This window comes from Erythrolamprus reginae, chromosome 9 (assembly GCF_031021105.1).
Source record: "Erythrolamprus reginae isolate rEryReg1 chromosome 9, rEryReg1.hap1, whole genome shotgun sequence".
NCBI lineage: Eukaryota > Metazoa > Chordata > Lepidosauria > Squamata > Dipsadidae > Erythrolamprus > Erythrolamprus reginae.
In genome coordinates this window covers 41551224-41578186 of record NC_091958.1, presented here as the reverse complement: position 1 = coordinate 41578186, position 26963 = coordinate 41551224, and the positions used below count along the sequence as shown (strand labels likewise).

The window sequence follows — 26963 nt, the reverse complement described above, 5'->3', positions numbered from 1 at the left end:
AACTGAAAAGAGGAACACATGTTTATCATTCAGAATCCAGAATCAGTGCAGAAGCCTTCAAGGACAAATGTCAATTTAAGTTATTAAAATCTACCCAATTCCCTTGGTGTAAGATGCATCAACTTTCTATAACAGTGTTTGTTGAAATGAGGAAGACAACAAGTGGTAAGAAGAGACTACCATAAATGAGTGATCCATGGTTAATGGATTATTTTAAACTCTCCCCCCCCCAAGAAAGCTAAGCGTCATGCCCTATAACGTTACACAGTCTTGAAAAATACAAAAAAAAAAATACCAAAAAAATATTCCATGCATTTTAGGTTAAGTTGATGATATAATTTCCAAGATACAAAGTTTAAAATCTGATGCTATATTATTCACATACTACTCCCACCCCATCCCCAACTCAGCAAGAAGTCACACCAAAGTGAGCGCAAAGGAAGTATTGTCTGGATTTAAAATCCTCCATAAGTATAGCCCTAGTGTTGGAAGATTTTGAACTGCCCGCTCTTCAAAAGGGAATCCATGTCAATCAATGTCATCCCCTCCCTGCTCTGGCAAGGCAACCTTCAGAAATGGCCAGGATGGGTGGGGGCAGCCCCACTCCTTCCAAAACCAACCCTGGAGCTCCTGCTGAAGGGGGCACAACGGAGGGGTGAAGGGGGGCTCCACTGCCCCATCATGAGCTTGGCTGCTGCCCTCTTCCAAGCTGGCATCGAGTGATAAGGAGCTGGCTGATTACTAGTAACTTCAGCGGGTTCAAAAAGGCCGGGCAGGTAGGAATTGAAGCACCATCTTTTAGAGAAGGTATACTGACAAGTCTTTCAAGCCACTCTTCTAGAATGTTCCCCAAGGCCCAGGTCAGATCAGCGGCAACCTTTCCAAAGAGGAACGGCCATTCACGCAAACCCTGTTTCTCAGGACCTCTCAAAGCAATGCTGCTGTCAGGGAGAAAACCGGCGCTAGATGTAAAAAGAATGTAAAACATGGACTCCCCAAAGAGTCTATGCGTATGTATGTACAGCTGTCCCATGTAATTACACTTTAAATCAGTTCAGCATTTTTCAAAAGTACTGAGAAGGCTCTGCCACCTTAATGCCATCTCCGAAAGGGAGGCTAGAAAACGTAGCCAACTCGCCTGTTCTTTTGGGCCCAAAGATTTTACCAAATACGGGCAGGCAAGATATGTTCGAGACGGTACACGTGAGTTATAAAACAAATATTACACAAGTTGTTTGATGAAAGATTAAAATGTGGATTGGATGCTTTAAAAGTCGCAAACAGGCGGGGACTCCTCTTTAAGGAACAAAGAGAAGTTTGAAGTCGACTCCTCTTTAAGCTCTTCTGAAAGGCTTGCCAACGGTTCCATTTCAACACAGTGCTCAAAAAAGATCTAGTTGTGTTTTTCACATTTACTAGAAGCTTCTCTTAATGAAACCATGGTTTGTTTTGACGGTATTTGCCAAAACGTTAGAAAGAACTGCATAGATAATATAGAAATAACTGTAAACATCTAAGAATCAGAAGAATTCCTACTTTCTGCTGCATAAATTCTATGCTTTCGGGCACCCAGACATTCCTTCCCGACCCGGCCCGACTCTCCGGACCGAGCAGCCATTAAGACTAAAATCTGAGGCCTAACTTCAGCTTTGCCACTATCAATAGTTGCAGATATTTTCAAAACACATGGTGGGCAGCCATGCATTTGAAAGGCAAGATGTTGCATCGTTTGTAAACAAAACTGGTCTTCGATCTTTAAGTGTAGTCAAACTGAATGCTGACTTTGGTAAGATCAAGCAATCTGAAGGCCAGCTGTAGAAATGCAGGCAAAAAGAGATTTCTCCCCCTTGGGTGGTAAAGGAAGCAGGGGGAAGAGGGGAGGAGAAAAACACATTTCGTTTATCCCGACAGAGGAATACTTCTTCCCTAAAACATTCTTACATGAGGACCGCAAAGGAATGTGTAGGAGAAGTCCACAGAGGCTGCTAGTAACAGAGGCCTGTATACGGACTGGAGTAGCACCAATAAATTGTCCTTCAATCACTGGCAGTAACTGAGCTCCCCCCCCATCGCTCCACACAAACCAGAAGCGGAGAGGAGAACCGAGCCCTTCCTGGAATCGCCGTCCGCACAGCCAGGGGTCAGAAGAATGCAGGCAACGCAGGCCTGCTCCGGCCACAGCGTTTGCAAAGGTTACAAATCCATCTTGTCTGCACAAGAGACTTCCGCTCGGCGCCAAGCCTCTTCGTAGGGCGATGCAAATAAAAACAATCTTCTGCATTCAATACTGTGGCACAATTACATCCTCGAACCTCGCTCCTGCAAAATCTGGGGGAAGGAATTACGGTGAGAAATTAGATCTGACAAAAAATCTTCCAAGTGGATTTGCATACTAAACCTTGTTCCCTTTATTCTCTTTTCCAAAAATAAAACACCCCATGCCTCTGACCAACACGAAGTCAGCAAGCCATCATTTAGCCATAATTATCTCAGCCATGAACAGTTTGTGCTGCTCCTGTCACCAAAGCGCAGGACCACCACCAAGATGGATGTGCTTTATGACACAAAGCCTCTTTTAATAATCAGTGGGCCCTTCATCCCAATGCAGTCTGAACATCAGCCCTCCTGGAGGGGAAGTCTCTTTTTTTAAAAAAAATATTATATACATATATACATACAACACATAAATCAATATTAATACATTTAAAAGAAAAAACAAAAGGAAAAGGGAAAAAAAACCCAAAGAAAAACAAACAATATTTGGACGAGTTTGCAGCATATCATATAGGAAAAACGGTTCCAACTATGGTAACATTCTATTGTAGCTCTATTTAGTTATTTGCATACGCCAGTTTTGGAAAAGAATACACATCTTAAATTGTACAAAACATTCTATATCTTTATATTAACAATAGATTCTAATACCAGGCAAATAGCTTTGTCAAATAAATATTATTCTGATCACTGGAGGGGAAGTCTCTTGAGAAACCCTGCAATGAAAAGGTTTGTCCCTGTCCCTCTGGAAGCAGAGTCCCTGGCCTTTCCCTATTCCAAAATCGGAAAAATGATACTTCAATCCGCTTTTACCCAATATTAGGAGTTAAGGGATGTAGACATACAAAAACAAGAGGTAGAACTGGGAGGGGAGGGGGGGGAGGGGCAGCAGGTGGTACTTGGACCACAGCCTCCACACGGAATCTAACATTATAGGAGGAAAGTTGAAAATCAGGAGGAGCCTGGGAGCATCTTTCTGGGCTAACTAAGTTTATGAATAGGCAAAAGCTGCTGTTCAAAAGTAACACAGGTGCAGCTAAGCTGCTTCTTGCAGCTCCTCAAAGATGGCAGAACATGGACGGCAACAGAGAAGGCCCTCCCGCACGGACCCGCCAACCTGCATTGCTTAGTCGGTTGTTATTAGAGATCAATAAGATCAAACAGGGCTGGCCTCCTCCAGGTCCCATCAACTAAGTGTTTCCCAACCATGGCAACTTGAAGATATCTGGACTTCAACTCCCAGAATGCTGGATGGGGAATTCTGGGAGTTGAAGTCCAGATATCACAAAGCTTCTTTTAATAATCGGTGGGCCCTTCATCCCAATGCAGTCTGAACATCAGCCCTCCTGGAGGGGAAGTCTCTCTCTCTTTTTTTTTTTAAATTATTATATACATATATACATACAACACATAAATCAATATTAATACATTTAAAAGAAAAAACAAAAACAAAAGGAACAAAAAACAAAGAAAAACAAACAATGTTTGGATGAGGTTGCAGCATATCCTATAGGAAAAACGGTTCCAACTTTGGTAACATTCTATTATAGCTCTATTTGCATATGCCAGTTTTGGAAAAGAATACACATCTTAAAATGTACAAAACATTCTATATCTATATATTAACAATAGATTCTAATACCAGGCAAATAGCTTTGTCAAATAAATATTATTCTGATCACTGGAGAGGAAATCTCTTGAGAAACCCTGCAATGAAAAGGTTTGTCCATATCCCTCTGGAATGCTGGCTGGGGAATTCTGAGAGTTGAAGTCCAGATATCTTCAAGTTGCCAAGGTTGGGAAACACTGGACTAAGCAGTGCAGGTTGGCGGGTCCGGCTCTATGGAATCAACTCCCCCCCACCCCCGATGTCCATACTGCTCCCACCCTACTGGCCTCCTGTAAGGCCACGAAGACCTTAAATAAATAATATTAAGGAGCTCCTTATTGGAGGTATGGGTGTCATCTTGCTTGACATGTATACTTTTTATGTTAGGCTATTAAATCTGTTTGCTTGGCTTAATAATAGAGCTTAACCATTCTTATCCGCTGCTGTGTTTGCTGCCCGAAAAGACCAAGTGCCTGGGCATCCGACCCCTGCCCTGACCCCCGGCAAACACGAAGCCCTGCGCTGCGCTTTTATGCGCTCTGCTCCTCTCCGCAAGATGACTCACCTTTGCTTTCTCGCTGGGCTCGCTGGCTGTGCCGTAGGACATGTTGTGCAGCTCTTTGGAGACAACGCAGAGGAATTCTGCCTGGTCCTCATTCCCATAATTATAGGAGGATCCGATGCTCACTAGCTGGAAAAGGAAAGAGAGGCTTAGAATGGCTGCCCTCGCTTGCAAAGGACCACCCCCCAATGCCTCACACTGCCCGGTAGCCATGGCCAAGAGTGGAGTTCTCGCTTTTTATTCTCACTGAAGACATCTGGGACCGTATTTTATTCGAGCTGAGGTCAAGAGCAATCCTTGGATCCTCAAGTACTCCCCTTTATCAAAATGACCTTTTCAGGCAGGGATGAAATCTCTAGGAACTCTGCAAGATCCACAGCCAAAGGTGGACTGCTGAGGTGGGACGGTGACGCGTGCTCGCCCCCGGGGCTCTGAGTGCTGGTGGAGTCCAGTGCAATTCTGCCACTGCACTTGGGCAGGGAGCGAAATCGCGTGCGGACACAGCGGCACCCGTGGATAAATGATCCCAATTTGCAGTAGCAATTGTTTTGAATTTTAATCCCCAAATTTAACACCCATGTTTCAAAACTCAACTGTTATATCGCCGGTGTTTCTAATGCTAGAATGTCAGGATTCTTTTTCAGTACAGTGTTCCCTCGATTTCCGCGGGGGATGCGTTTCGAAACCGCCCGCGAAAGTCGAATTTCCGCGAAGTAGAGATGCGGAAGTAAATACAGTGAACCCTCGAGTTTCGCGTCCTCAAGGATCGCGAAAGGGCTATTTCGCGAGTTTTCAACCCGGAAGTAAACTCCACCATCTGCGCATGCGTGCCCTTCCACGCATACGTAGATGGTGGAGTTTCCCCGCCGGGCAGAGGCTTCCCTGGGTCTTCCCCCTCTTGCCCCCGTAAGACCCCAGCGGCGGCGCGAGCAACGGCGTGGGCGGGCGGGCGGCACGCGCGGGGACACCCCAGCTCGGCTCCCCAGCTAGGAAGCGGCCCCAGCAACAGCGTGGGCGGGCGGGCGGTGCCCGCGCGCTTGGGGACATCGCAGCTCCGCTCCCCAGCTGGGGAGCCGAGCTAGGGAGTCCCCACCGCGCGCACGTTGCTGGGGAAAGCGCGCGCGCTTGGGGAATCCCTAGCTCCGCTTCCCAGCTGGGGAGCGGAGCTGCGATGTCCCCAAGCGCGCGCGCTTTCCCCAGCAACGCGCGCGCGGTGGGGACTCCCTAGCTCGGCTCCCCAGCTGGGAAGCGGCCCCAGCAACAGCGTGGGCGGGCGGGCGGTGCCCGCACGCTTGGGGACATCGCAGCTCCGCTCCCCAGCTGGGGAGCCGAGCTAGGGATTCCCCACCGCGCGCACGTTGCTGGGGAAAGCGCGCACGCTTGGGGAATCCCTAGCTCCGCTTCCCAGCTGGGGAGCGGAGCTGCGATGTCCCCAAGCGCGCACGCTTTCCCCAGCAACGCGCGCGCGGTGGGGACTCCCTAGCTCGGCTCCCCAGCTGGGAAGCGGCCCCAGCAACAGCGTGAGCAACGGGGTGGGCGGGCGCGAGCAACGGGATGGGCGGGCGAAGGGCGGGCGGCAGTGGAAGCAAAAACACCATCTGCGCACGCGCAGATGGTGTTTTTACTTCCGCACCGCTACTTCGCTAAAAATCGATCATCGCGTGGGGTCCTGGAACGGAACCCTCGCGATGATCGAGGGTTCACTGTACACCATTTTTGGCTATGGACAGTATCACAAGCCTTCCCTTAACACTTTAAACCCCTAAATTACCATTTCCCATTCCATTACAACCATTTACTCACTATTATTACTGGTACTCACCATTGAATAAGACAGTGATCTTGATATTTATAATCATAATTATTTATTAACAATAAAAAATTTTTGTTATTTATTTGCAAAAATTATTAGTTTGGCGATGAGATATGATGTCATCAGGTGGGGAAAAACCGTGGTATAGGGGAAAAAACCGCGAAGTTTTTTTTAATTAATATTTTTTGAAAAACCGTGGTATAGGCTATTCGCGAAGTTTGAACCCGCGAAAATCGAGGGAACACTGTATACCATTTTAACTCAAGAGCAATATATCTACAGTGTTCCCTCGATTTTCGCAGGGGATGCGTTCCGAGACCGCCCGCAAAAGTCGAATTTCCGCGAAGTAGAGATGCGGAAGTAAATACACCATTTTTGGCTATGGACAGTATCACAAGCCATCCCTTGACACTTTAAACCCCTAAATTACCATTTCCCATTCCCTTAACAACCATTTACTCATCATTATTACTGGTGCTCCCCGTTGAATAAGACACTTAGTGATCCTGATATTTATAAACATAATTATTTATTAACAAATTTTTTTTGTTTGTTATTTATTTGCAAAAATTATTAGTTTGGCGATGACGTATGATGTCATCGGGCAGGAAAAACCATGGTATAGAAAAAAACCCGCATAGTATTTTTTAATTACCTCCGAGACCGCCTCCTGCTGCACAAATCCCAGCGACCGATTAGGTCCCACAGAGTGGGCCTTCTCCGGGTCCCGTCAACTAAACAATGTCGGTTGGCGGGCCCCAGGGGAAGAGCCTTCTCTGTGGCGGCCCCGACTCTCTGGAACCAACTCCCCCCGGAGATTAGAACTGCCCCTACTCTCCCTGCCTTCCGTAAAGTTCTTAAAACCCACCTTTGCCGTCAGGCATGGGGGAACTGAAACATCTCCCCCGGGCATGTACAATTTATGTTTGGTATGTTTGTGTGTGTGCTTGTTAGTATATTGGGGTTCTTTTTTAAAAACTTTTTTAAATATTTAAATTTATTTGAATCTATTTGGATTTGTACGATTTGTTTATGCCTTGTAGTGAGCCGCCCCGAGTTCGCGGAGAGGGGCGGCATACAAATCTAAATAATAAATAAATAAATAAATAAATAAATAAATAAATAAATAATATTTTTTGAAAAACCGTGGTATAGGCTATTCGCGAAGTTCGAACCTGCGAAAATCGAGGGAACACTGTATTATAATAACCCATGTTTCTCACTAATCAGTTCATGAAAATCTATAGATGCCGAATTTAAAATCGGGGATTATGGGTGGAGGATGTAGCAATTTGACACTGAAAGATTAATGTCTTTTAAAATTTGCCCTTAATGAATCTGTGTCCAGCGACCCAGAGAGTGAACTAGCCTGGAGGCCATAAACTTTACATCGTATATTAATACACAATTATTTTATTCCTCATTTCCATTAGGAAGAGGTTACATTCTCCTGATAAGATCTGCCAGTATAATATTGGCACGACAGACCCAAGCTTAACATCCCCGTGATAATTCTTCTCTGGTTTGCGCTGCTGTCTAACATTGGCATGATTTAATCAGTTTGACACTAAAGTCTTCCCCTTCCTCTTTTAATAATTATTTATTTATTTATTGGATTTGTATGCCGCCCCTCCCAGTAGACTCGGGGCAGCTAACAACAGTAATAAAAAACATCCTGTAAATCCAATACTAAAAACAACTAAAAAACCCTTATTATAAAACTAAACATCCATACAAACAAACCTACCATGCATAAATTGTAAAGGCCTAGGGGGAAAGAATATCTCAATTCCCCCATGCCTGACGGCAGAGGTGGGTTTTAAGGAGCTTACGAAAGGCAAGGAGGGTGGGGGCAATTCGAATATCTGGGGGGAGCTGATTCCAGAGGGCCGGGGCCGCCACAGAGAAGGCTTTTCCCCTGGGCCCCGCCAAGCGACATTGTTTTGTTGACGGGACCCGGAGAAGGTCCACTCTGTGGGACCTAACCAGTCGCTGGGATTCGTGCAGCAGAAGGCGGTCTCGTAGATACCCTGGTCCGGTGCCATGAAGGGCTTTATAGGTGATGACCAACCAAATTAATAATCATAATTTATTAAACAGTCATTCTATAATGTTTTTCAGCTGGAACTACAAGTGATATCCTACCAGTTTCTTTAATAGAGTATAGGAGTACTGTAGAATTTTATGAATTTTTAATGGATTTAAAATTTTCAATGGATTTAAGCCTCCTTTGAAAACAAGTGAAGTAGCGAGGGATTACTGTATATGTTTTATTTATGTTATTTATACTTATTTATTTAGTTTCTATTATGTCTTTTGCAAATTTATTGAATGTCTTTGTTGTTTTGTGTTGTGTTTCGGTTTTTAAAATAAAAAAATAAAGAATTCAGACTGGTGGGGTCCTGGAAGAGAGCCTCCACCCCACCCACCCGAGATGAAGCCTGACCCCCTTTGTTTTTTGAAAGGCTTGGAGACAGGGCTCTGTTGTCTTGCTTGGAGAGCAGAGAGAAGTAGATGGAGGTGATTAGCATCTTCAAAGTCTCCCCTACCCGCCCCCCACTTCCAATTAACTGAATTATGACCGTCCTTGCCTCTTTTTAAATTTTGCATACTGGTTTTCAATGTTTTAATATTTTATCTGTGCATGACTCGGATTCCTTCTGTAAGGGAGATCAGCAATTTCAAAATTTGATAACTGATTAAAATGTAAGAAAATAAATCCACCCCAACTGCCATTTTGATCCTGAAAGCAGGCTGCCAAGTGTCTGCAAGCGTCTCTCTCACACACACACAAACACACACACCTATAAACACACACACACATACACACCAGCTCCAGCTGCTCCACTAACCACCCAGCAGCTGCTCCACGCAGCAGGGACTCCTCTGGGACGGGATGCTTTTCAGGGTGGCCTTTCTCCTCTACAGGTTGCATCAGTCTGGCCAGAACCCTGCTTGCCAGGAGAGGCCCTGGGAATTATCACTGATAGAAAGGCTCAAATACATCACAACCCTGAAAAACCTAGGCTAAAAAAAAAGAGCCAAAAAAAACAAAACAAAAAAACCCAAACACCTTATTAATTTGGCATTACTTAATAACACAGATATTATTTCTGATGGGATCTTGCTATTACTAATCTGTATTTGCTGTTGATAGTAACGTACTACAGGTAATCTTCCACTTACAACCAAAATGCCATATGAGCCCCAGCGACTGGTTAGATCCCACAGAATTGGCCTTCTCCAGGTCCTGTCAACCAAACAATGTTGTTTGGTGGGATCAAGGGGAAGAGTCTTCTCTGTGGGGGCCCCGGGCCTCCGAAATCAGCTCCGGAATCAGGAGGAGAGTCGCACTGCCCCCATCCTCCCCGCCTTCTGCAAGAGTTTTAAGACTCATTTATATCGCCAGGCTTGGGCAATTAGATCTTGGACCCTTGGCCAGTGAATGTTATGTATGGTTGAGGTCTGAATGAGTACAATCGATTTTAATATATTGGGGATTTTAGGTTAGTTAGCTAGTTTTAATTAATTGGATTTAGCCATTGTATTTTATTGTTCTTATTATGTGTTGTAAGCTGCCCCAAGTACTCGAAGAGGGGCGGTATATAAATCAAATCAAATCAAATCAAATCAAATCAAATCAAACCAAACCAAACCAAATCAAATCAAATCAAACCAAACCAAACCAAACCAAACCAAACCAAACCAACAAATAAAATGGAGGCCAAAATTTCTGTGTCTAAGTTGTTAAGCGAGTTTTGCTCCCTTTTACCACTACTCCTGTCACAGTTGTTAAGAGAACCACCGCAGCTGTTAAGCTAGTAATACGGCTGCTAAGGCAATCTGGTCTCCCCATTGGCGTTCTTGTCAGAAGAAGTTCTCCAAAGGGATCACATGATCCCAGGACATGGCAATCGACATAAATCTGAGCCAGTTGCCAAACGCATGAATTTTGTTCACATGACCATTGCAGGTGTTGCAGCGGTCCTCAGTGTGAAAAAGTCATAATTCACTTTTTCCAGTGGCGCTGTAACTTTGAACAGTCACTGACGTGTTGTACGTTGAGGACCAGCTGTACAAATACAGTATACGGTATTTGTTTGTTCGTTCATTCATTCATTCATTCGATTTTTATGCCGCCCTTCTCCTTCGACTCAGGGCGGCTTACGTGTCAGCAATAGCACTTTTTAACAGAGCCAGCACATTTGCCCCCCACAATCCAGGCCCTCATTTGACCCATCTCGGAAGGAGGGAAGGCTGAGTCAACCTTGAGCCGGTGATGAGATTTGAACCGCTGACCTACAGTCAGTTTCAGTGGCTTGCAGTACTGCACTCTACCTGCTGCGCCACCCCAGCTCTCCTAACAATATTACAGTACTTTATATACCGATGCAATAAAACTCTCTCTTTCCCAGCTGTGCCTGTGCCTGCAAAGGATGTGAAATCTCGTTCTGTTACCTGTTCAAATTTCCAGCCATCAGACATGGTGGAGACCATCTGAGTCAGCTCCTCCTCCTGGCACTGGAGCACTCTGTAAACATGCTTGACTGGCACCTGTGGCAGAGAACAAGGATGCTGCTGGGACCGATGCAGGAAAAGGAGCTCTCCCGAAACCAGAGGTGGGCTGCTATGGTGGGACGATGATGTGTGCTCGCCCCCGTGGCTCTGAGTGCTAGTGGAGTTCAGCCCAATTCTGCTACTGCACCTGGGCAGGTAGCAAAATTGCATGCGGACACGCAGGTGCGCCCATGGCCCCTCCCTCTCCTGCCCGCATGTCCGCACGCAATTTCGTTGCCTGCCCAGGTGCAGTAGCAGAATTGTGCTGAACTCTGCTAGCACTCAGGGCCACAGGGGTGAGCACACGCCACCGTTCCACCTTAGTAGCCCACCTCTGCCTGAAACACCCCCCACCTCACCAGGTGATGGGTACACAGATGGGCCTCACGGACTGTCAAAGCAGCATCACTGAGACAGAAGAACTGCTGCCGGAGCTGAGGAAGGCTGTGTTCCTCTCCCAGGCTGGAAATCTCCCAGACTGAAAGAGCCCCAAACCAAACCGCGCTTGTTCAGAAATCCAAAAAGGGTCCTACCTGTGAGATTTTACTGTCTCTTTCTCTTATTTTGTCCTTCACCAGCTTAATTAAGGATGTGATGTTGTAGAATTCAGCTTCTTCAAGCACGCCTTGAAAAGGGAACCAAGTTGCAAAAGTTAAAACTTAATTCTGGTGGCAATCAATGATGGTCGGTGTGAGTGCAGGCCACAAACTGATACTGGTCCCTCCTTCTCTTCCCACTCTCAGGAGTGCCCGCAGAACACAAGGACCACAAGAGCCCAAACAGGTGGAAAAGAGCCACAATCCCACAGGCTCCAGAAGGCCAGAAACAGGCCAATTTCCTGCTTCCGGAGGGTCTCTGGAGCTCAGAGGGAGCCCATTTTTGCCCTTCCAGAGGCTCAACAAAAGCCTCCAGAAGCCAGAGAAGGCAAAAAAAATGGTCTCCAGAAAATGCCCCCCCCCCCCTTTCATGGTGCAGGAGCCGACTAGGACATGCCTACCATGCCCATGCCCACCCAGCAACTGGGCAGAGAACCCATTGCTAAAAAAATTTGAAGCCCACCCCTGTCTGGCTAGCCTTGCAAATTGAGACTTGCGTCGGCTTGTATAAATCTAGTTCTTCTTTATTCCTACTTTTTATTGTTTGGAAGAACTGTTATTTTACAAGAATTAAATGCCAGGACCACTTTGCTTTTCAAAATTTCAAGCCCGGGATGATCAAAAAGTGGCCGCTACAAGTTGAGGTGCCAAGACCAGCCACCCTGTGCAAATAATCATGCAACTGCTTTCCAAATGAAGCAATTTGAAAACTAATTTTTGGAGCCCATGAATTTCAGGAGTTTTTTCTGAATTGCAAAACGTACCTTCCTCTGCAAGGTCTTTATTGATAACCAGTTTCCCATGTCGGAGATAGTTCAGTACCGGTCCAAAATAGGTTGGATCTCTGTCTATTAAATAGGCACCTGTTTCATCCTAATGAAAAGAAATAAATTTTACTTTATTTGGTACACATCTAGTTTTCCAGCAATCAGTTCTGTAAGTGGCTTTTTTAAGTTTTAACAAATAAAACAAACAATGTTATTTAGATCACTGTGTTCTTCGTGGGAAGGTCATGCTTACTGGTTTGATATCCTCAAGACAATGAATTAGGCCTAAATTAATCAAACAGTTCCACAACCAATGCCCAAATAAACCTAAATTAGGCTAAATGCTGTTTTTCTCTCCTGTTGATTATGTTGTGTGCTGCAGGCACAAGCCTCTTTCTTTTGGGAGGGTAGCAGGTCAGGTTCTCTTCTGGGATGCTGCCATTCCAATGGAGGAAGCAGGAAGCTGTCCAGGTTGGATTCTCTGCATGCTTTCGTTTTTCCTGTAACTGCGTGATATTTAGGGCAGGGGGACTATCTTGAGCAGAGGTCTTCAAAGTTGGCAACTTTAAGACTTGTGGATTTTAACTCCCAGAATTCTCCAGCCAGCTATGCTGGCTGGAGAATTCTGGAAGTTGAAGTCCACAAGTCTTAAAGTTGGCAACTTTGAGGACCTCTGATCTTGAGGAAAGTGTCTTTTGAACTTTAAGCCTGTCTTCTAAGGAGTTGGCAATTTTCCCCAAGTTTGTGTTGCCAGAAAACTTGATCAGCTATTGATTGATTGATGGATTGATTGGATTTATGTGCTGCCCTCTCCAAACTCTTCTATCTCATCGAAATAATTCATTAAAAAGTTGTAGAGCACGGGGGACCAGACAGACCCTGAGATCCCCCACTGACTATATTCCTAATGATGAACACCACCAGGAACATAAACTCTAATGCACACTTTTTGCTGGTGACCTGCGTGTCCGTGCGCAATTTCACTACCTGCCCAGATGCAGTAGCAAAATTGCGCTGGACTCCCCTAGCACTCAGAGCAGGGTGTCCAGTATTTTGAAATTCCCTGATATTTCCCTGTAACTCCCGATTTAGTTAAGGCGCAGTGGTAGATAAAGTCATACCAAATGGCTAAACCGAGGAGAAAGCAAGTTGTTGCCACAGTTATGCTCATTTTTGTTTGACAGGCAGCGCAATCTGGGGGGGGGGGGGTGTTTACATAATTTTTCCCTGACTTTTAAATATTTTAATACAGTTTGGTCCCCTCCCCCCCGATTTATTCCTTTTTTTTTCATGAATTCCCTGATAATTCCCTGATATTTCCCAAACCACCAATTTCCCTGATTTCCCTGTTTGTTGGACACCCTGTCAGAGCCACGGGGTGAGCAGTGCACCCATTCCATCTTAGCAGCCCACTTCTGCCTGGGCAGATAAAAGAAAATCTTCCTTCCAAAAGAAGAGACAATTTAAAAAACCATCCAATGTACTGAAATGGATATGAGGACAAGAAGGTTGAAAGGACAAGAAGAATCATTATATTATAAAGTCTGGGATAAGGTTTATCCCAGATTGGCTAGATAAAAGACTGAGGAATAATGAATAAATAATTAAGTTATAAATGTGTAAATGGTCAATAGTCTTAAATGTGTAAATAGCTAATTGTAAACAATACTGGAATGTTAAGTGTTAAGAATTGGAGAAATAAACTAGTAAGGAATGTAAGAATATGTATCTTTGCATGGAAACATATGTATAATTTTACTCTAGAAACTTCTGCTAAGACCAAGGTACAAAGAACAAATTAGAGTTCCTTTATAATATGTAAATAGATATACAGTATTGCTCTTCAGTTAAAATGGTATATGGAAAATATGCCCCCATTTTGGTGAAGGGGTTTGAATGTTGTTTGGTGGCGGGCATGTCTTGTGTGAATGTTTTATTGTTATTATAAAAATCTATTTAAAAAATTCAATGAAAAAATAGAAACTTCTGCTAAAAGCGGGGCGGCAAAAGCAAAAAAAAGTTTTATGTCCGTTGGTGTTTTGTCTTGTATAATAATAGTAATAATAATAACAACAATTAACAATAACTACTATTACTATAACAATAATAACAACAATAACAACAACAAAAGAAACGCTCCGAGCAGGGGCGGAGGGGGGGGGGGGTCGGCCCACCTTATCGGAGTCGAGGTCGGGGTCGGCCTGGCAGAGGCGGAAGAGGAAGCTCCGGGGGTCCCTGCAGAGCGTCTGCCGGGTGGTCAGGAAGCAAGTGCCGCCCACGTTCAGGCGGACCCACTTGCCCGGCAGCGCGGACGGCGGGGAGGCGGCAGGGACGGCGGCGGGGGGCCTGGAAGGGCTGCAGCGGCGGAAGGGCGCCGAGGGAGGCCGGCCCAGGCTCAGCCCGCCCGCCGGGAACTCGCACGGACTCTCCGTCGCCATCCTGGCCCGGCGCCGGAAGGGCCCCCTACGAAGGCGTCCACGCCGAACCGGCCGCGCCCCCGACAGCCCCCAGCGCGCTTGCGCAGGGCCCCGACGGAGGAAGGGGCGGGGCGGCCGCTCCCCTCGCTTCCGGTCCCGCTGGAGGCGGGTTTTCCGGCCGCCGCCGGGTTCCGCCCTAGCATCCTGTGCGACGGGGCGTGGGGGGGGGGGAGTTGCGGTAGAGCTATGAAGCTGACTGGTGTCGTCTGATGTCCTGCCTGTCAATACTTCAGCTTCAACCACAACAACACACGAGCGCACAACAGATTGACAAAAGGAATCAGAATATAAAATACAAACTTGATGGAAACGAAATTGTAGACGACCCTCACTCTGTGAAAGACCTTGGAGTCCTCATATCCAATGACCTAGGTGCTAGAGCATTGCTAAAAAAGCACTAACAGTTGTCAATCTAATCTTACGTAGCTTCTTCTCTGGCAACGTTGAACTGTTAACCAGAGCATACAAAACATTTGTTAGACCTGTTCTAGAATGCAGCTCACTTGTCTGGAACCCACATTGCATATCAGACATAAATACAATCGAGAGTCCAGAAATATTTCACAAGAAGAGCCCTTCACTCAACAAAATACCTCATTCCACCAGATTTGAAATGCTGCAATTAGACAATTTACAGCTACTTTGCCTCAGATCAGATCTAACTGTAGTTCATAAAATCATATATCAAAATGTCCTTCCTGTTAGTGACTACCTCACCTTTGACTGCAACAACACATGAGCACACAATCAATTCAAACTTAATGTAAACCGCTCCAAACTCAACTGCAGAAAATACGACTTCAGCAACAGAGTGGTCAATGCCTGGAATGCACTACCTGACTGGTTTCTTCCCCAAACCCCAAAAACTTTAACCTTAGACCGTCTACAGTCGACCTCTCCCTGCTTCTAAGAGGTCTGTAAAAGGTGTGCATAAGTGTAACAGCATGTTTACCATCCCTGCCCTACTGTCCTATTCTCCAAGGTACAGGTAAATTTGGACAATAGGGCAGACTCAGAGGGCAGACTCAAACTCTTGAGTCTCAGCAACTAGCAATAAAAAATTTCTCATTGCAAAGGAGTAGGCCCGAACCTCAAACTCAGTCCCCATACTTATTATCACCTTTCTACCAGAAAGTCCTTCTGAAATTCCTTGGAAAACCTAACAGCCAAATGGGATCAGCCGACAGAGATAACCCACTTGGGACCAACTTCAAGCCTCAACACCACCTCATGCCAACAGACCAGATTATCATCTGACTTTCCTGCAAGAACAGGGAAATCCACAAGTGCCTGCAAGAAACCTGATGGATCCATTAGACTTCTGGACAGATCATCTCAATCGTCCTGGCCTTGTGGATTGAATCAGGTGGCAGTCAATGAAGCTAGAACAGGAAGTGATCTGTCTACAACGAAGAGCAAATGATAATAACCCTCTCCCCCAAGAGATCACATAGCAATTATTCAGAGGCAAAACGGAGGTCTAACCTTGTGATGGAAACTGAGATTACTTGGGACAGACCATTGCCACCACTGATGCCACGAACTCTTGAGCTCTACTAGATCAAGACTCTAGAGACTGAAGTCTTTCGGGACCAATCCTAGTTTCCAATATCAAGTTGGAAATCGATCCCAAAGCTCAACAAAGGTTATTAAAAGGACAAGATCTACGATACAAAGACCCCTAGCTTCTCTCGATAGTCAATCCAAACAACAGGTACTCACACATCACTCACCTCTGGAACAGTGACCCTGATCACCAATAAGGTGTTATGAAATTTAATGCCACTCTACCTGCTGGCCTGCCTGTCAACAGGTCCTGAAATCTGGCTGGACAGATAGGTAACATTATCACTCTTTCCTCAGTCACATCTCAACATTCCCCACCACTTTTGTTTGATTGCCCAACATAAACATGAGTGGTTGTGGTCTTATTACAGACTGAATTGGTTTGGGGTCAGGAGCTCCACTGATCCAGCCATCAAGTCTCCAAGCAGAGACAGTCAAAGAAGGAACTGTCAACAGGTTGGAGGCCAATGACCTGGAATGCCCCAGTTTCTATGACCCTTCTGTTTTGCTTATTGGACTAGACCTAACAAGCAGAGCTGACCCCCCCCTCTCACCCCCTGCAGATTGCCTGCCCGCTTGGTGGAATTTTGACTCCCAGAATGATGCAGGCAAGACTGTGAAACCTGACTAATGGCTCCATGTGCAAGTACAACCAGGTGGCTTTTTTGCTTCTTCGGGTTGGAAAATGTAATTTGGAGCAAAGCAGGATGATGCACAGAATACAGTGATACCTCGTCTTACAAACGCCTCGTCATACAAACTTTTCGAGATACAAACCCGGGGTTTAAGATTTCTTTGCCTCTTCTTACAAACTATTTTCACCTTACAAACCCACCGACGCCTCTGGGATGCCCCGTCTCCAGACTTCCGTTGCCAGCTAAGCACCCGTTTTTGTGCTGCTGGGATTCCCCTGAGGCTCCCCTCCATGGGAAACCCTACCTCTGGACTTCCGTGTTTTTGTGATGCTGCAGAGGAATCCCATCAGCGCAAAAACAGGTACTTCACTGGCAACGGGAGTCCAGAGGTGGGGTTTCCCATGGAGGGGAGCCTCAGGGGAATCCCAGCAGCACAAAAATGGGTGCTTCGGCTGGCAAAAGGGGTGAATTTTGGGCTTGCACGCATTAATCACTTTTCCATTGATTCCTATGGAAAACATTGTTTCGTCTTACAAACTTTTCACCTTAAGAACCTCGTCCCGGAACCAATTAAGTTTGTAAGATCACTGTATTATGTACAAAATACAACTCAGGATTCCCAACTGCTCTTGTAAGCTGAGGGTTGTGTGATGGGGATTCAGGAAAGAGCAAAAAAGAGTTTACTGAAACACAACTGGTGGCATCCAAGCTATGACAATCCTGCCCAGGTGCAGTAGCAGAATTGTGCTGGCCTCTGCTAGCTGGCCTCTGTTCCACCTTAGCAGCCCACCTCTGGCCATGGGATGGCAGTGTTCAATTTCCTATTGTCATTGTAATCTGAGGACTACTGAACAGTCCTGGAAATACTTAGTTGCCATTATTGCTGCCTTAAAGGGTTTTTTCCCCTTCAGGGAATAACATGTTATTGAATGCGAAGGTTCACACCCTTTGCCACAACAAATATGTAGCTTTGGTTCATTTTCCTCAATAAATCAATAAACCAATATTGCTTTTTACTAATTTGTTTAATTGGGTTCTCAACTAGTTTTAGGACTTATATGGAAAAAAAGATAACGTTTTAGGTCATATTTATGCAGAAACATTGAAAATTCAGAAGAATTTACAAACTTTTAAGCAACACTGTACAGTTGTAAATGTTTTGTACATTTGGAATAAAATAAAGTTTACTTTTTTTACTTCTCCGTTGAAACAAAATTGCTACTGATATTTGAAGAGATTATTGGACAATGGGAAATTTCAGTTCTTTCCTGGATTTGCAACAATCTAATTGGGACCAGTTGCAGGACTGCCTATGATGTCCCGTAGCCTGGCGGAATCTGGAGGGAGGGAGCCACTTTGAACACATTCCCCAGTAGTAACAGATCCAACCTTCTTGTTCTTCTCTCTCCTCATCCTTTTCAGGGCTAATGTTTCTATTAGTATTGAATATGCTGCAAAAATGCTTTGGACTTTATGCTGGCTAAGCACCTCTGCGCTGGTCAGTAAAAAAACCCTGGATTTATTCCTGGCTTCTAGGCTGATCGGTTGATTGAATCAACCGATATTAAACCAGGCAGCTTTTAAAGTAGCTGTGCTATCTTGTCTCTCAGACTGTGCAGAAAATGGGGGGCGGGGGGCGGGAGGACACTTTTATCAAAAGGGGACAAATGCTGTGCTTACGTGAGGACCAAATCACATCTACATAATTTTTGAAATAAGGCCAGCATCCATTTCCGTAACTTCCCGTCACCCATTTATAAGTTCATCTATGCCACTGCATTTTGTTCCAAATTTGTTCCAAAGCGTTAGAGCAGTGAGCTGAACTCTATCCTAAACCTGCCCAATCCCCCAGGACATTTCTGGTTTCTTCAGTTATTGAAATAAGGAAATGAAAATGATCAGCAACGTGCAAATCCAGTTGGAGCACTAACTCCCCTCCCGCCGCCCCCTTATTCCATCACGCAATTATGCCTTATGCTCCCCAAATCCCTTCCTGGTTTTAGGGTTTTGGTAGGATCTCGTTCAGGCTACGTATATCCAGAGACAGGCTGTTAAGGTGGAACGGTGACGTGTGCTCACCCCCATGGCTCTGAGTGCTAGCAGAGTCCAGCGCAATTCTGCAGCTGCACCTGGGCAGGTGGTGAAATTGCACGTGGGCACACAGGGGCGCCCATGGCCCAGCTGCAGTAGCAGAATTGCTCTGGACTCCGCTAGCACTCAGAGCCACGGGGGGCCAGCACGCGTCACTGTTCCACCTTAGCAGCCCACCTCTGCGTGTATCTGACTGCTTGACCAGGAAGAGCAAAACAAAGGCGTTTCTCCTTGCCCAAAGTCATGCTGGGGGAGAACAGCCCCAAACCCAGAATGTCCTGACTCTGCCATGGCAAACCTCCCCAGGGGCTCCTGCCAGAAAGAGGCCCCTTCTGTGCTGGGCCAGAAGCATCCCTTTGAACTGAGGCGTCAACATCTTCGTCTGTTGGATCAGAGAAAGCCCAAGCGGCCGCCATCACTTGCTCAGGTGCCTATTCTCAGCAGGTGAAGGAGGTGGGAACAGAACAGGGGGTGGTGGTGAGACGGTCCAGAGCCAGCCCTGCACAGAGCGAAGGATCCTTGGGGCGAGGAAACAACACCTTCCCTCTATTTCAAGAAATGTTTGAGCGTGACAGTTTAATTGGAAAAAGACAAAAGAACAATATGAAACATATGATAGATATGACTCAAGTACCATACATTTTCCCCTCCTCTGTATCAACATTTTTACATGAACACAACAATTATTCCAATTAATAGAGGGGCTTAAATATATTTAAATCATGTAAAATATTTTCAAAGTTGCTAAAAGGTTTACAATGCTTGGCCAATGAACAATACAGGAATATTTGTACACCTCATTATACAAAGAGACAACAAATCAAGTCATCAGTCGTACAACAGCATTTCGTTTGGCTTTCCCGCCACACAAAAAGCCGGCCCTGCAACCCTTTGCCCCTGCCAGACCTCGGAAAGAAAACCGTTGGCTCCCTCTTCGGAAAAAGTGAAGAGTCTATTTATTACGTCAATACGATTTTGTACTAACTAGTTCACCTTTAGTATTAGTTAAAATCATGCTGGTAACTTTTTTATGCTCAGTTAAACATGTAATGCATCAAATTAAAATTCCATGTTTTTAAAAATGCCGGATACTAGAATGCCAGGATTTCACGGGTCCCGTTCCTCCCCCTTCCCACATGTGCCGGAGTGCATCTTGGAGGCAGGCAGGCAGGCATTGGAAGTACCATCCTTGGAGATCCTGCCACTGGACACGGCCTGTAGGATTTGGTGGGTTTGCACCCAGAGTGATGACAAGGGCTGGATACCAAAGCACCCAACAGCTGGAAAGGAAAGTGACGGCAGCAGCATCAAGGGTGGCAACTTCTCACGGAGAGAGAGACATTCCCAAGCTCCCCAAAACACAGTTGCATGATAAATCAGAAGATCACAGTAATAATCCAGGCCCCACATGATCTGGGCTCGGCTACCTTAACTGGTCTAGGGCGAAGCCAGCAACGCAAACTCCACTCATTTGCAGCGGAAGCCAATGTAATCCATATCAGCAGAAGTTGGGGGGTGGCTGGGGTGGCTGGAGAAGCTCCCCCAGAAGCAACAAAAGCAAGCAAAGCAACCCTGAATTCCACTGGCTGGGCTTTTCCTCCTCCTCCTCCTCTTCCTCCTCCTCAGAAGGAGAACTAGTTCGGCCCTGGAGCTGGAGGGGAGCCAGGCGTGGGAGAGTCCTCCGTCTGGGGGCACGTGGCACTCTAGCAGCAAAGGAGTGAGATGGGCACTGAGGGGACAGTCTCATTTCGCAGCATTCTGGTGGTATCTGTGTCGCCAAACTTCTTGTATCTTTTTACACCACTTATGAGCATTCCCACTCGGGTCCATCAGGTAGTAGGTCCTGTTAGGCTGTAAGTAGAGAAGATTTAGTGATTAGATTAGATTAGATTTATTGGATTTATATGCCACCCCTCTCCGCAAACTCGGGGCGGCTCACAACAATAATAAAAAACAGTACATAATAACAAATCCAATGCCCACCAATCTAATACAATTTAAAATTAGTAATTTCATAAAACAATTCCAATACAGTATATATAAAAAACAGGCACACAGTCAATCAATCAACAAAACAACATGGGCAAGGGGGAGGTGTTTTAGTTCCCCCATGCCTGACGGCAGAGGTGGGTCTTAAGGAGTTTACGAAAGGCAGGGAGGGTGGGGGCAATCCTAATCTCAGGGGGGAGCTAGTTCCAGAGGGTCGGGGCCCCCACAGAGAAGGCTCTTCCCCTGGGTCCCGCCAGGGGAAGTGCCTGTTCATTTCAGCCGTTAGTTAATATACTGCCAGCAGCAGGTTTGGCTTCAGGCATGGAGAACTCTGTGTCAGCTTCTGTCCAACGGGACTCCCCCTCTACACGCCACCCAGGGTCCTACGGCAGACCCACAGGGCTGCTCCTACTTTCTGCTGCCCGCAAGAGGAAATGACCAGCTCAGAGTTGCTGGCATTTGGGCTTATTTTGCTTCCTGATTAAGGATTTCTTGCAGCTCCTGTTCTCAAAATAGGCTAAATGCCCCCTCCCCTCCCCATCCTCACACACCTGACAATCATTTGGATGAACATCCCAGCACAGAATTTGCAATTAAAGAAAACTCCACTTGAACGGGCCCGGGCAGGTCACTTACTGTGTGGACAAAAAAGGTCTTGAAGTTCTTTGCTTCTGGTCGGAGTTCCAGGGACCAAGGGATCTCCCCTTTCAGGACTTTGTTGACAGGATCCACGTAGTACAGGTGTGGTCCTTCCGTGAGCAGCAGTTGTCGCCGGCGCGCAAACAGCCCCTGTGGAAAAGCACACGGCACCCAGAGCCATTAAAGGCTTCAAAAATCATCATCAGTGGATACACGTCTAGGGGATTCTGTTTGGGACCTTGCGGCATGCAAATCTATTATTACTATTATTACTATTACTATTATTACTATTACTATTACTACTACTACTACTATTATTATTATTATTATTATTATTATTATTATTATTATTATTATTATGTCAATACAACACAGCAAACGAGATCACTATGCTGGATTTCGTATTTCATCACCAGTCGGGCGCTTCCCAAGCACTTAGGACTGCGTGATGTAGCGGCGAATTATGTTTGCCGATCCCAGTAAAGCGGCCTTTTGCAATTGACAGATGGAGATTTTGTCAATTCCGATGGTTTTCACATGTCCGCTGAGATCCTTTGGCGCTGCGCCCAGCGTGCCAAGTACCACTGGGACCACTTTCACGGGCTTATGCCAGAGTCGTTGCAGCTCGATTTTTAGATCTTCGTATTTCACTAATTTCTCTAGCTGCTTCTCCTCAATTCTGCTGTCCCCTGGGATTGCGATGTCGATGATCCATACTTTCCACAATCAGGATGTCTGGTGTGTTATGCTTCAGAATTCGGTCAGTCTGAAGTCCCACAGTAGTTTTGGTTGCTCATTTTCAACCACTTTTTCGGGCTTATGATCCCACCAGTTCTTTGCCACTGGTAAATGGTAGTTCCGGCACAAGTTCCAGTGGAACTTGTTTTTTATTATTATTATTATTATTATTATTATTATTATTATTATTATTATTATCATCATCATCATCATCATCATCATCATCTAGTTCCAGAAAATGAAGGCATCACAAAAAGCTATTGTTACACCACAACTACTATAACAAATTCCTTAAGTCAGAAAGTGAAACAATTCAATGCTTTCCAAAATGCAGAGTTGGACATTAAAGCTTGATTTAGATTTGTCTGCAACTGTTACATTGAGAAGGGGTTGATGTTGTAAGCAGAGGTTGCAAATGGTTGTAGATGGGCCAACACACACGCCTCCCAAATCTCAACTGCAAGTTGTGTGATGTGCCTCCCACGTGCTGATTAGTTGATCCTACTTCCTGCTGGGCAACACTGTAGTTTGGGTATCTCTATCAGAGTATCTCTATCAGTATCTCTATATGTCCAGTGAGTATCTCTACCCATAAAATTAACATTCACAGAAGTATAAATGCAACAGCCACACAACCGTCCCCAAATGAGAGACGCAGGAGTGCCCTGGCAAAGAAGTCTAAATGGCCTTCTCAGAGATCCGATTCTCTGCTCCCAGGCCAAGGGATGGGGGCCTCTGGAAGGCTGCCTCTCTCCCAGGTCAGGATGTTAACAGGGCCTGATGGGAGCAATCATCTCAGGCACACACACACACCCAGCCTGTCTTGTTCCCAGAAAGCCCTGGGAACAGATGGAAAAGGAAACCCCAACTCGATTCAGAAAGTACACCACTAATTATATTTCTAACTTATTAACCATTATGCCAAAGTGCTTCCTTCTTTCTTTATATATTTTTCTATAAGCAAAAAAAAAACCTTGTATAGCCAATCAGATGTTAACAAAAGAAAATTAAAAACAAAACATAAACATATATGAATTTCAGACTCCCCTCCCCTCTAAATAGTACATTCCCATTTTGATTTTTAGTTCAAAATAAGGTATGCGCAGTGTGCATAGGGATTTGTCCATAGTTTTTTTTTATAGTCCAGCCCTCCAACAGTCCGAGGCACAGTGAACTGGCCCCCTGTGTAAAATGTTTGGGGATCCCTGCTCTAGGGCCACCACAACTCAAGGTGTTCCCATTTCCAGGGATTAAACCACACCCAGGGTGACCTTTGCCTAGTGTTCCTCCCCGAGGCATTTCTCTTCCATGGCACCCTGGGAGCAGAGGAGCTGGAAGGTGTCCCCACATTCTGTCTCCCTGAATGGAATATTCGGGGGGCAGCTGGTTTCCACTTCTGTAACTCGGGGGGTTTCAGGTGTTGTGTTCCCAGAAGGCAGGTCAAGCAAAAGGACCAAGCAACTTACCTTCCTCTTGTCTACGGGCCCCATTTTCAGTATTAAATTGTTTTCTACAAACTGGTGCCTAAAGAGAAAACATCACAGCACATCATTCCATCATCCTATGTATGAGCCACCCCAACTTGCAACATGAGACAGCACAACCTCCCTGAGAACCAGAAGAGGCACATCACCTGTTCAGACCGATTTTCACGTGCCAAGAAAAATAGCCCTAACAACATTAACAAAATTTAATTAATTAAATTTTCTGAATCCATCTCTTACAAATCTGAGAATCTCCATCCTCCTCATCAAGTAAGAATGTGTGACTTCAAGAATAAGTGTTTGGTAGTGTTTTTACAATTAGTGAGGTCCCACAAGTTGGCCTTCTACAGGTCCCATCAACTAGACAATGTCGCTTGGCGGGGCCTAGGGGAAGAGCCTTCTCTGTGGGGGCTCCAGCCCTCTGGGATCAGCTCCCCCCAGAGATTCGCACTGCCCCCACCCTCCTCGCCTTTCGCAAGAATCTTAAGACTCATTTATGCCACCAGGCTTGCGCCGATTAGATCTTGACCCCTGGACGACGAATGTTTGTATGGCTGTTGTTTGAATGGGTATGATTGATTTTTAACACAACTCGGGATTTTAGTTTGTTTGTTTAGTTTTAATTTTTGGATTTAGCTATTGAATTTGTTGCTTTTATATGTTGCAAGCCGCCCCAAATCCTCGGAGAGGGGCGGCATATAAATCCAATTAATAAATAAATGAAACAAATAAAATACAGTGATACCTTGTCTTACAAACTTAATTGGTTCTGGGATGAGGTTCTTAAGGTGAAAAGTTTGTAAGATGAAACAATGTTTCCCATAGGAATCAATGGAAAAGTGATTAATGTGTGCAAGGCCAAAATTCACCCCTTTTGCCAGCCGAAGCGCCCGTTTTTGCACTGCTGGGATTCCCCTGAGGTTCCTCTCCATAGGAAACCCCACCTCCGGACTTCCATGTTTTCGCGATGCTGCAGGGGAATCCCAGCAGGGAAATCCCAGCATTGCAAAAATGAGCACTTCACTGGCAACGGAAGTCTGAAGGTGGGGTTTCCCAGCGAAGGGAGCATCAGTGAAATCGCAGCATTGCAAAAACACCGAAGTCCTCGAAACCCCACCTCTGGACCTCTGTGTTTTTGCGATGCTGCAATTTCACTGAGGTTCCCCTCGCTGGGAAACCCCACCTCCGGACTTCCGTTGACAGCGAAGCACTTGTTTTTGCGCTGCTGGGATTCCCCTGCAGCATCACAAAAACACGGAAGTCCAGAGTTGGGGTTTCCCATGGAGGGGAGCCTCAGGGGAATTCCAGCAGCGCAAAAACGGGTGCTTTGCTGGCAACGGAAGTCTGGAGGCGGGGCATCCCAGCAGCGGCGGTGGGTTTGTAAAGTGAAAATAGTTTGTAAGAAGGGGCAAAAAAATCTTAAATCCCAGGTTTGTATCTTGAAAAGTTTGTATGACAAGGCGTTTGTAAGATGAGGTATCACTGTATATTAAAATATTTAAACTACACTGATTAAAATTTTAAAAACTCCATAGAAAACTCAACTAAGAGCTCTTGAGACTCACCAAGGATTTCCACCAGCCTGCTTTGCCAACAGCAACCTTTTCTCCTCTTCAGAAAACTGGAGGTCCAGCTCAAAGGAATTGCTGTCCAGGTCATGGATGTATTGCTCTATGTTGTTTCCAGAAGTCTGCAAGGGACCCATTTCTGGGGAAGACAGTGACTGGGAAGAGGTCGAGGTGGAAACTTGCATGCAGCCAAACTGACTCAGGAGGTTGTCATACTACAAAAGAAAAGCAAGCGGCATTTAGCACTTTATCCTGAATACGGAGATGCTGAGACATATGACATGACAGGGCTTTATGCAGAGGTGGGACAGTGACATGTGCTCACCCCCGTGGCTCTGGGCGCTAGCGGAGTCCAGCACAATTCTGCTACTGCACCTGGGCAGGGAGCGAAATCTTGCGTGGACACCCATGGCTGTCCAAGTGCAGTAGCAGAATTGCGCTGGACTCTGCTAGCACCCAGAGCCCAGAGGGCGAGCACACGCCACCATCCTACCTTAGCAGCCCACCTCTGACTTTATGCCTTTATCCCAAAGTTGCCTTTTTTGTTTTTAAATGGCCACTGGACTTTCTTGATTTTTCTTGAAGATGTTTTCCTTCCCCTCTGACAAGCTTTTTCAATTCTAACTGATGGGAAAGGACAAATCTGCAGTCTTTTCAGACAACCAGTCCTTAACACCTGTCGTGCTGGGCTGCATGGCATATGCACAACAGGAGTAATGTTGTATACGCGGCGCAATGCAGCAATTCATGAGCAGACTTGAACATTGCAGGGGGGAGAGAACCCCTCCACACAGGCCTGGCTCCACACCAGAGAACTAATCATCAGGAGAGGATTCAGCAGCCCCGCAATGAGGGCCCTGCTTGCCTCTGCCGGACCCTCTCAATTGGGCCACCCAGGTGGCTCAGATGCAGCTCCACAATCCAGGATTCAGCTCAGCCATAATATAATCCCACCCAGAAATGTCCAAGGGATGGATTTGAGACCCAAGTGAAAATGTATTTTTCACGTTCCTACATCTGACGTTGAAGTGTATAAAATCATGCATGGAATAGAAAAGGTGGATAGAGAAAAAATCTTTTCCCTCTCACACAATACTAGGACGAGGGGGCACTCCCTAAAGCTCATAGGTAAGAAAGTGAGGACAAATAAAGGGAAATATTTATTAAACCAGAGGATCATTGGTTTATGGAATTCCCTTCCAGAGCAGGTCGTGACAAATGTCAGCCTGGATAGCTTCAAGGCAGGATTAGACAGATTCATGGATGCCAAGTTATCGGTGGTTATTGAAACGGATGTCGATGTGCCGCTTCTATGTTGGTTGAGGCAGGCAGGATTCCCTTGAGTACCATTTGTTGGGGGTCAAGGGAAAGGGAGGGTTTTGCCTTCTCGTTCTGCTCAAGATCCCCATGGACAATTGGTGGGCCACTGTGTGACACAGAATGCTGGACTCGATAGGCTTTGGCCTGATTCAGCAAGGCTCTTCTTATGTTCTTACGTTCTTATGACTCTCTTCAGGGATGTAAGACCAGCCTCCTCGAAGGATAGAGAGACCGAAGTCAGTGCTCCAAGAGGCACCTTCCCTGAGGGGGATGATAGG

At 45.8% G+C, this 26963-nt stretch overlaps 2 protein-coding genes across 2 annotated transcripts in view; both read right to left on the bottom strand.

The window, feature by feature from the left end:
- Window positions 1-3: 3 nt before the first annotated feature.
- On the bottom strand, window positions 4-14769 carry KCTD5 (potassium channel tetramerization domain containing 5). Its single transcript, XM_070760975.1, has 6 exons — window positions 14353-14769; window positions 12176-12284; window positions 11349-11440; window positions 10717-10812; window positions 4449-4574; window positions 4-2328 (listed from the first exon to the last, which is right to left on the bottom strand). Exons 1-6 carry the CDS (start codon window positions 14614-14616, stop codon window positions 2299-2301), a joined length of 717 nt encoding a protein of 238 aa, XP_070617076.1. The 5' UTR covers window positions 14617-14769; the 3' UTR covers window positions 4-2298.
- A 4727-nt stretch (window positions 14770-19496) lies between these two features.
- PDPK1 (3-phosphoinositide dependent protein kinase 1) overlaps window positions 19497-26963 on the bottom strand; it is a 35887-nt gene continuing 28420 nt past the window's right edge. Inside the window, exons 11-14 of the mRNA XM_070760965.1 lie at window positions 25363-25580; window positions 23780-23837; window positions 21573-21725; window positions 19497-20798 (exon numbers count right to left, since the gene is read on the bottom strand). Of these exons, the coding sequence (XP_070617066.1) occupies window positions 20691-20798; window positions 21573-21725; window positions 23780-23837; window positions 25363-25580 (537 nt within the window). The 3' untranslated portion in view covers window positions 19497-20690. The remainder of the gene's footprint in view (window positions 20799-21572; window positions 21726-23779; window positions 23838-25362; window positions 25581-26963) is intronic.

Coding starts and splice junctions, on each gene's coding strand:
- KCTD5 (XM_070760975.1), bottom strand. CDS start 14,616: ATGGCGACGGAGAGTCCGTGCGAGTTCCCGGCGGGCGGGCTGAGCCTG. Junction 12,285..14,352: donor CCGACCTCGACTCCGATAAG/GTGGGCCGACCC, acceptor TCTTTTCATTAG/GATGAAACAGGTGCCTATTT. Junction 4,575..10,716: donor ATGGCTGGAAATTTGAACAG/GTAACAGAACGA, acceptor TTCCTTTTCCAG/CTAGTGAGCATCGGATCCTC.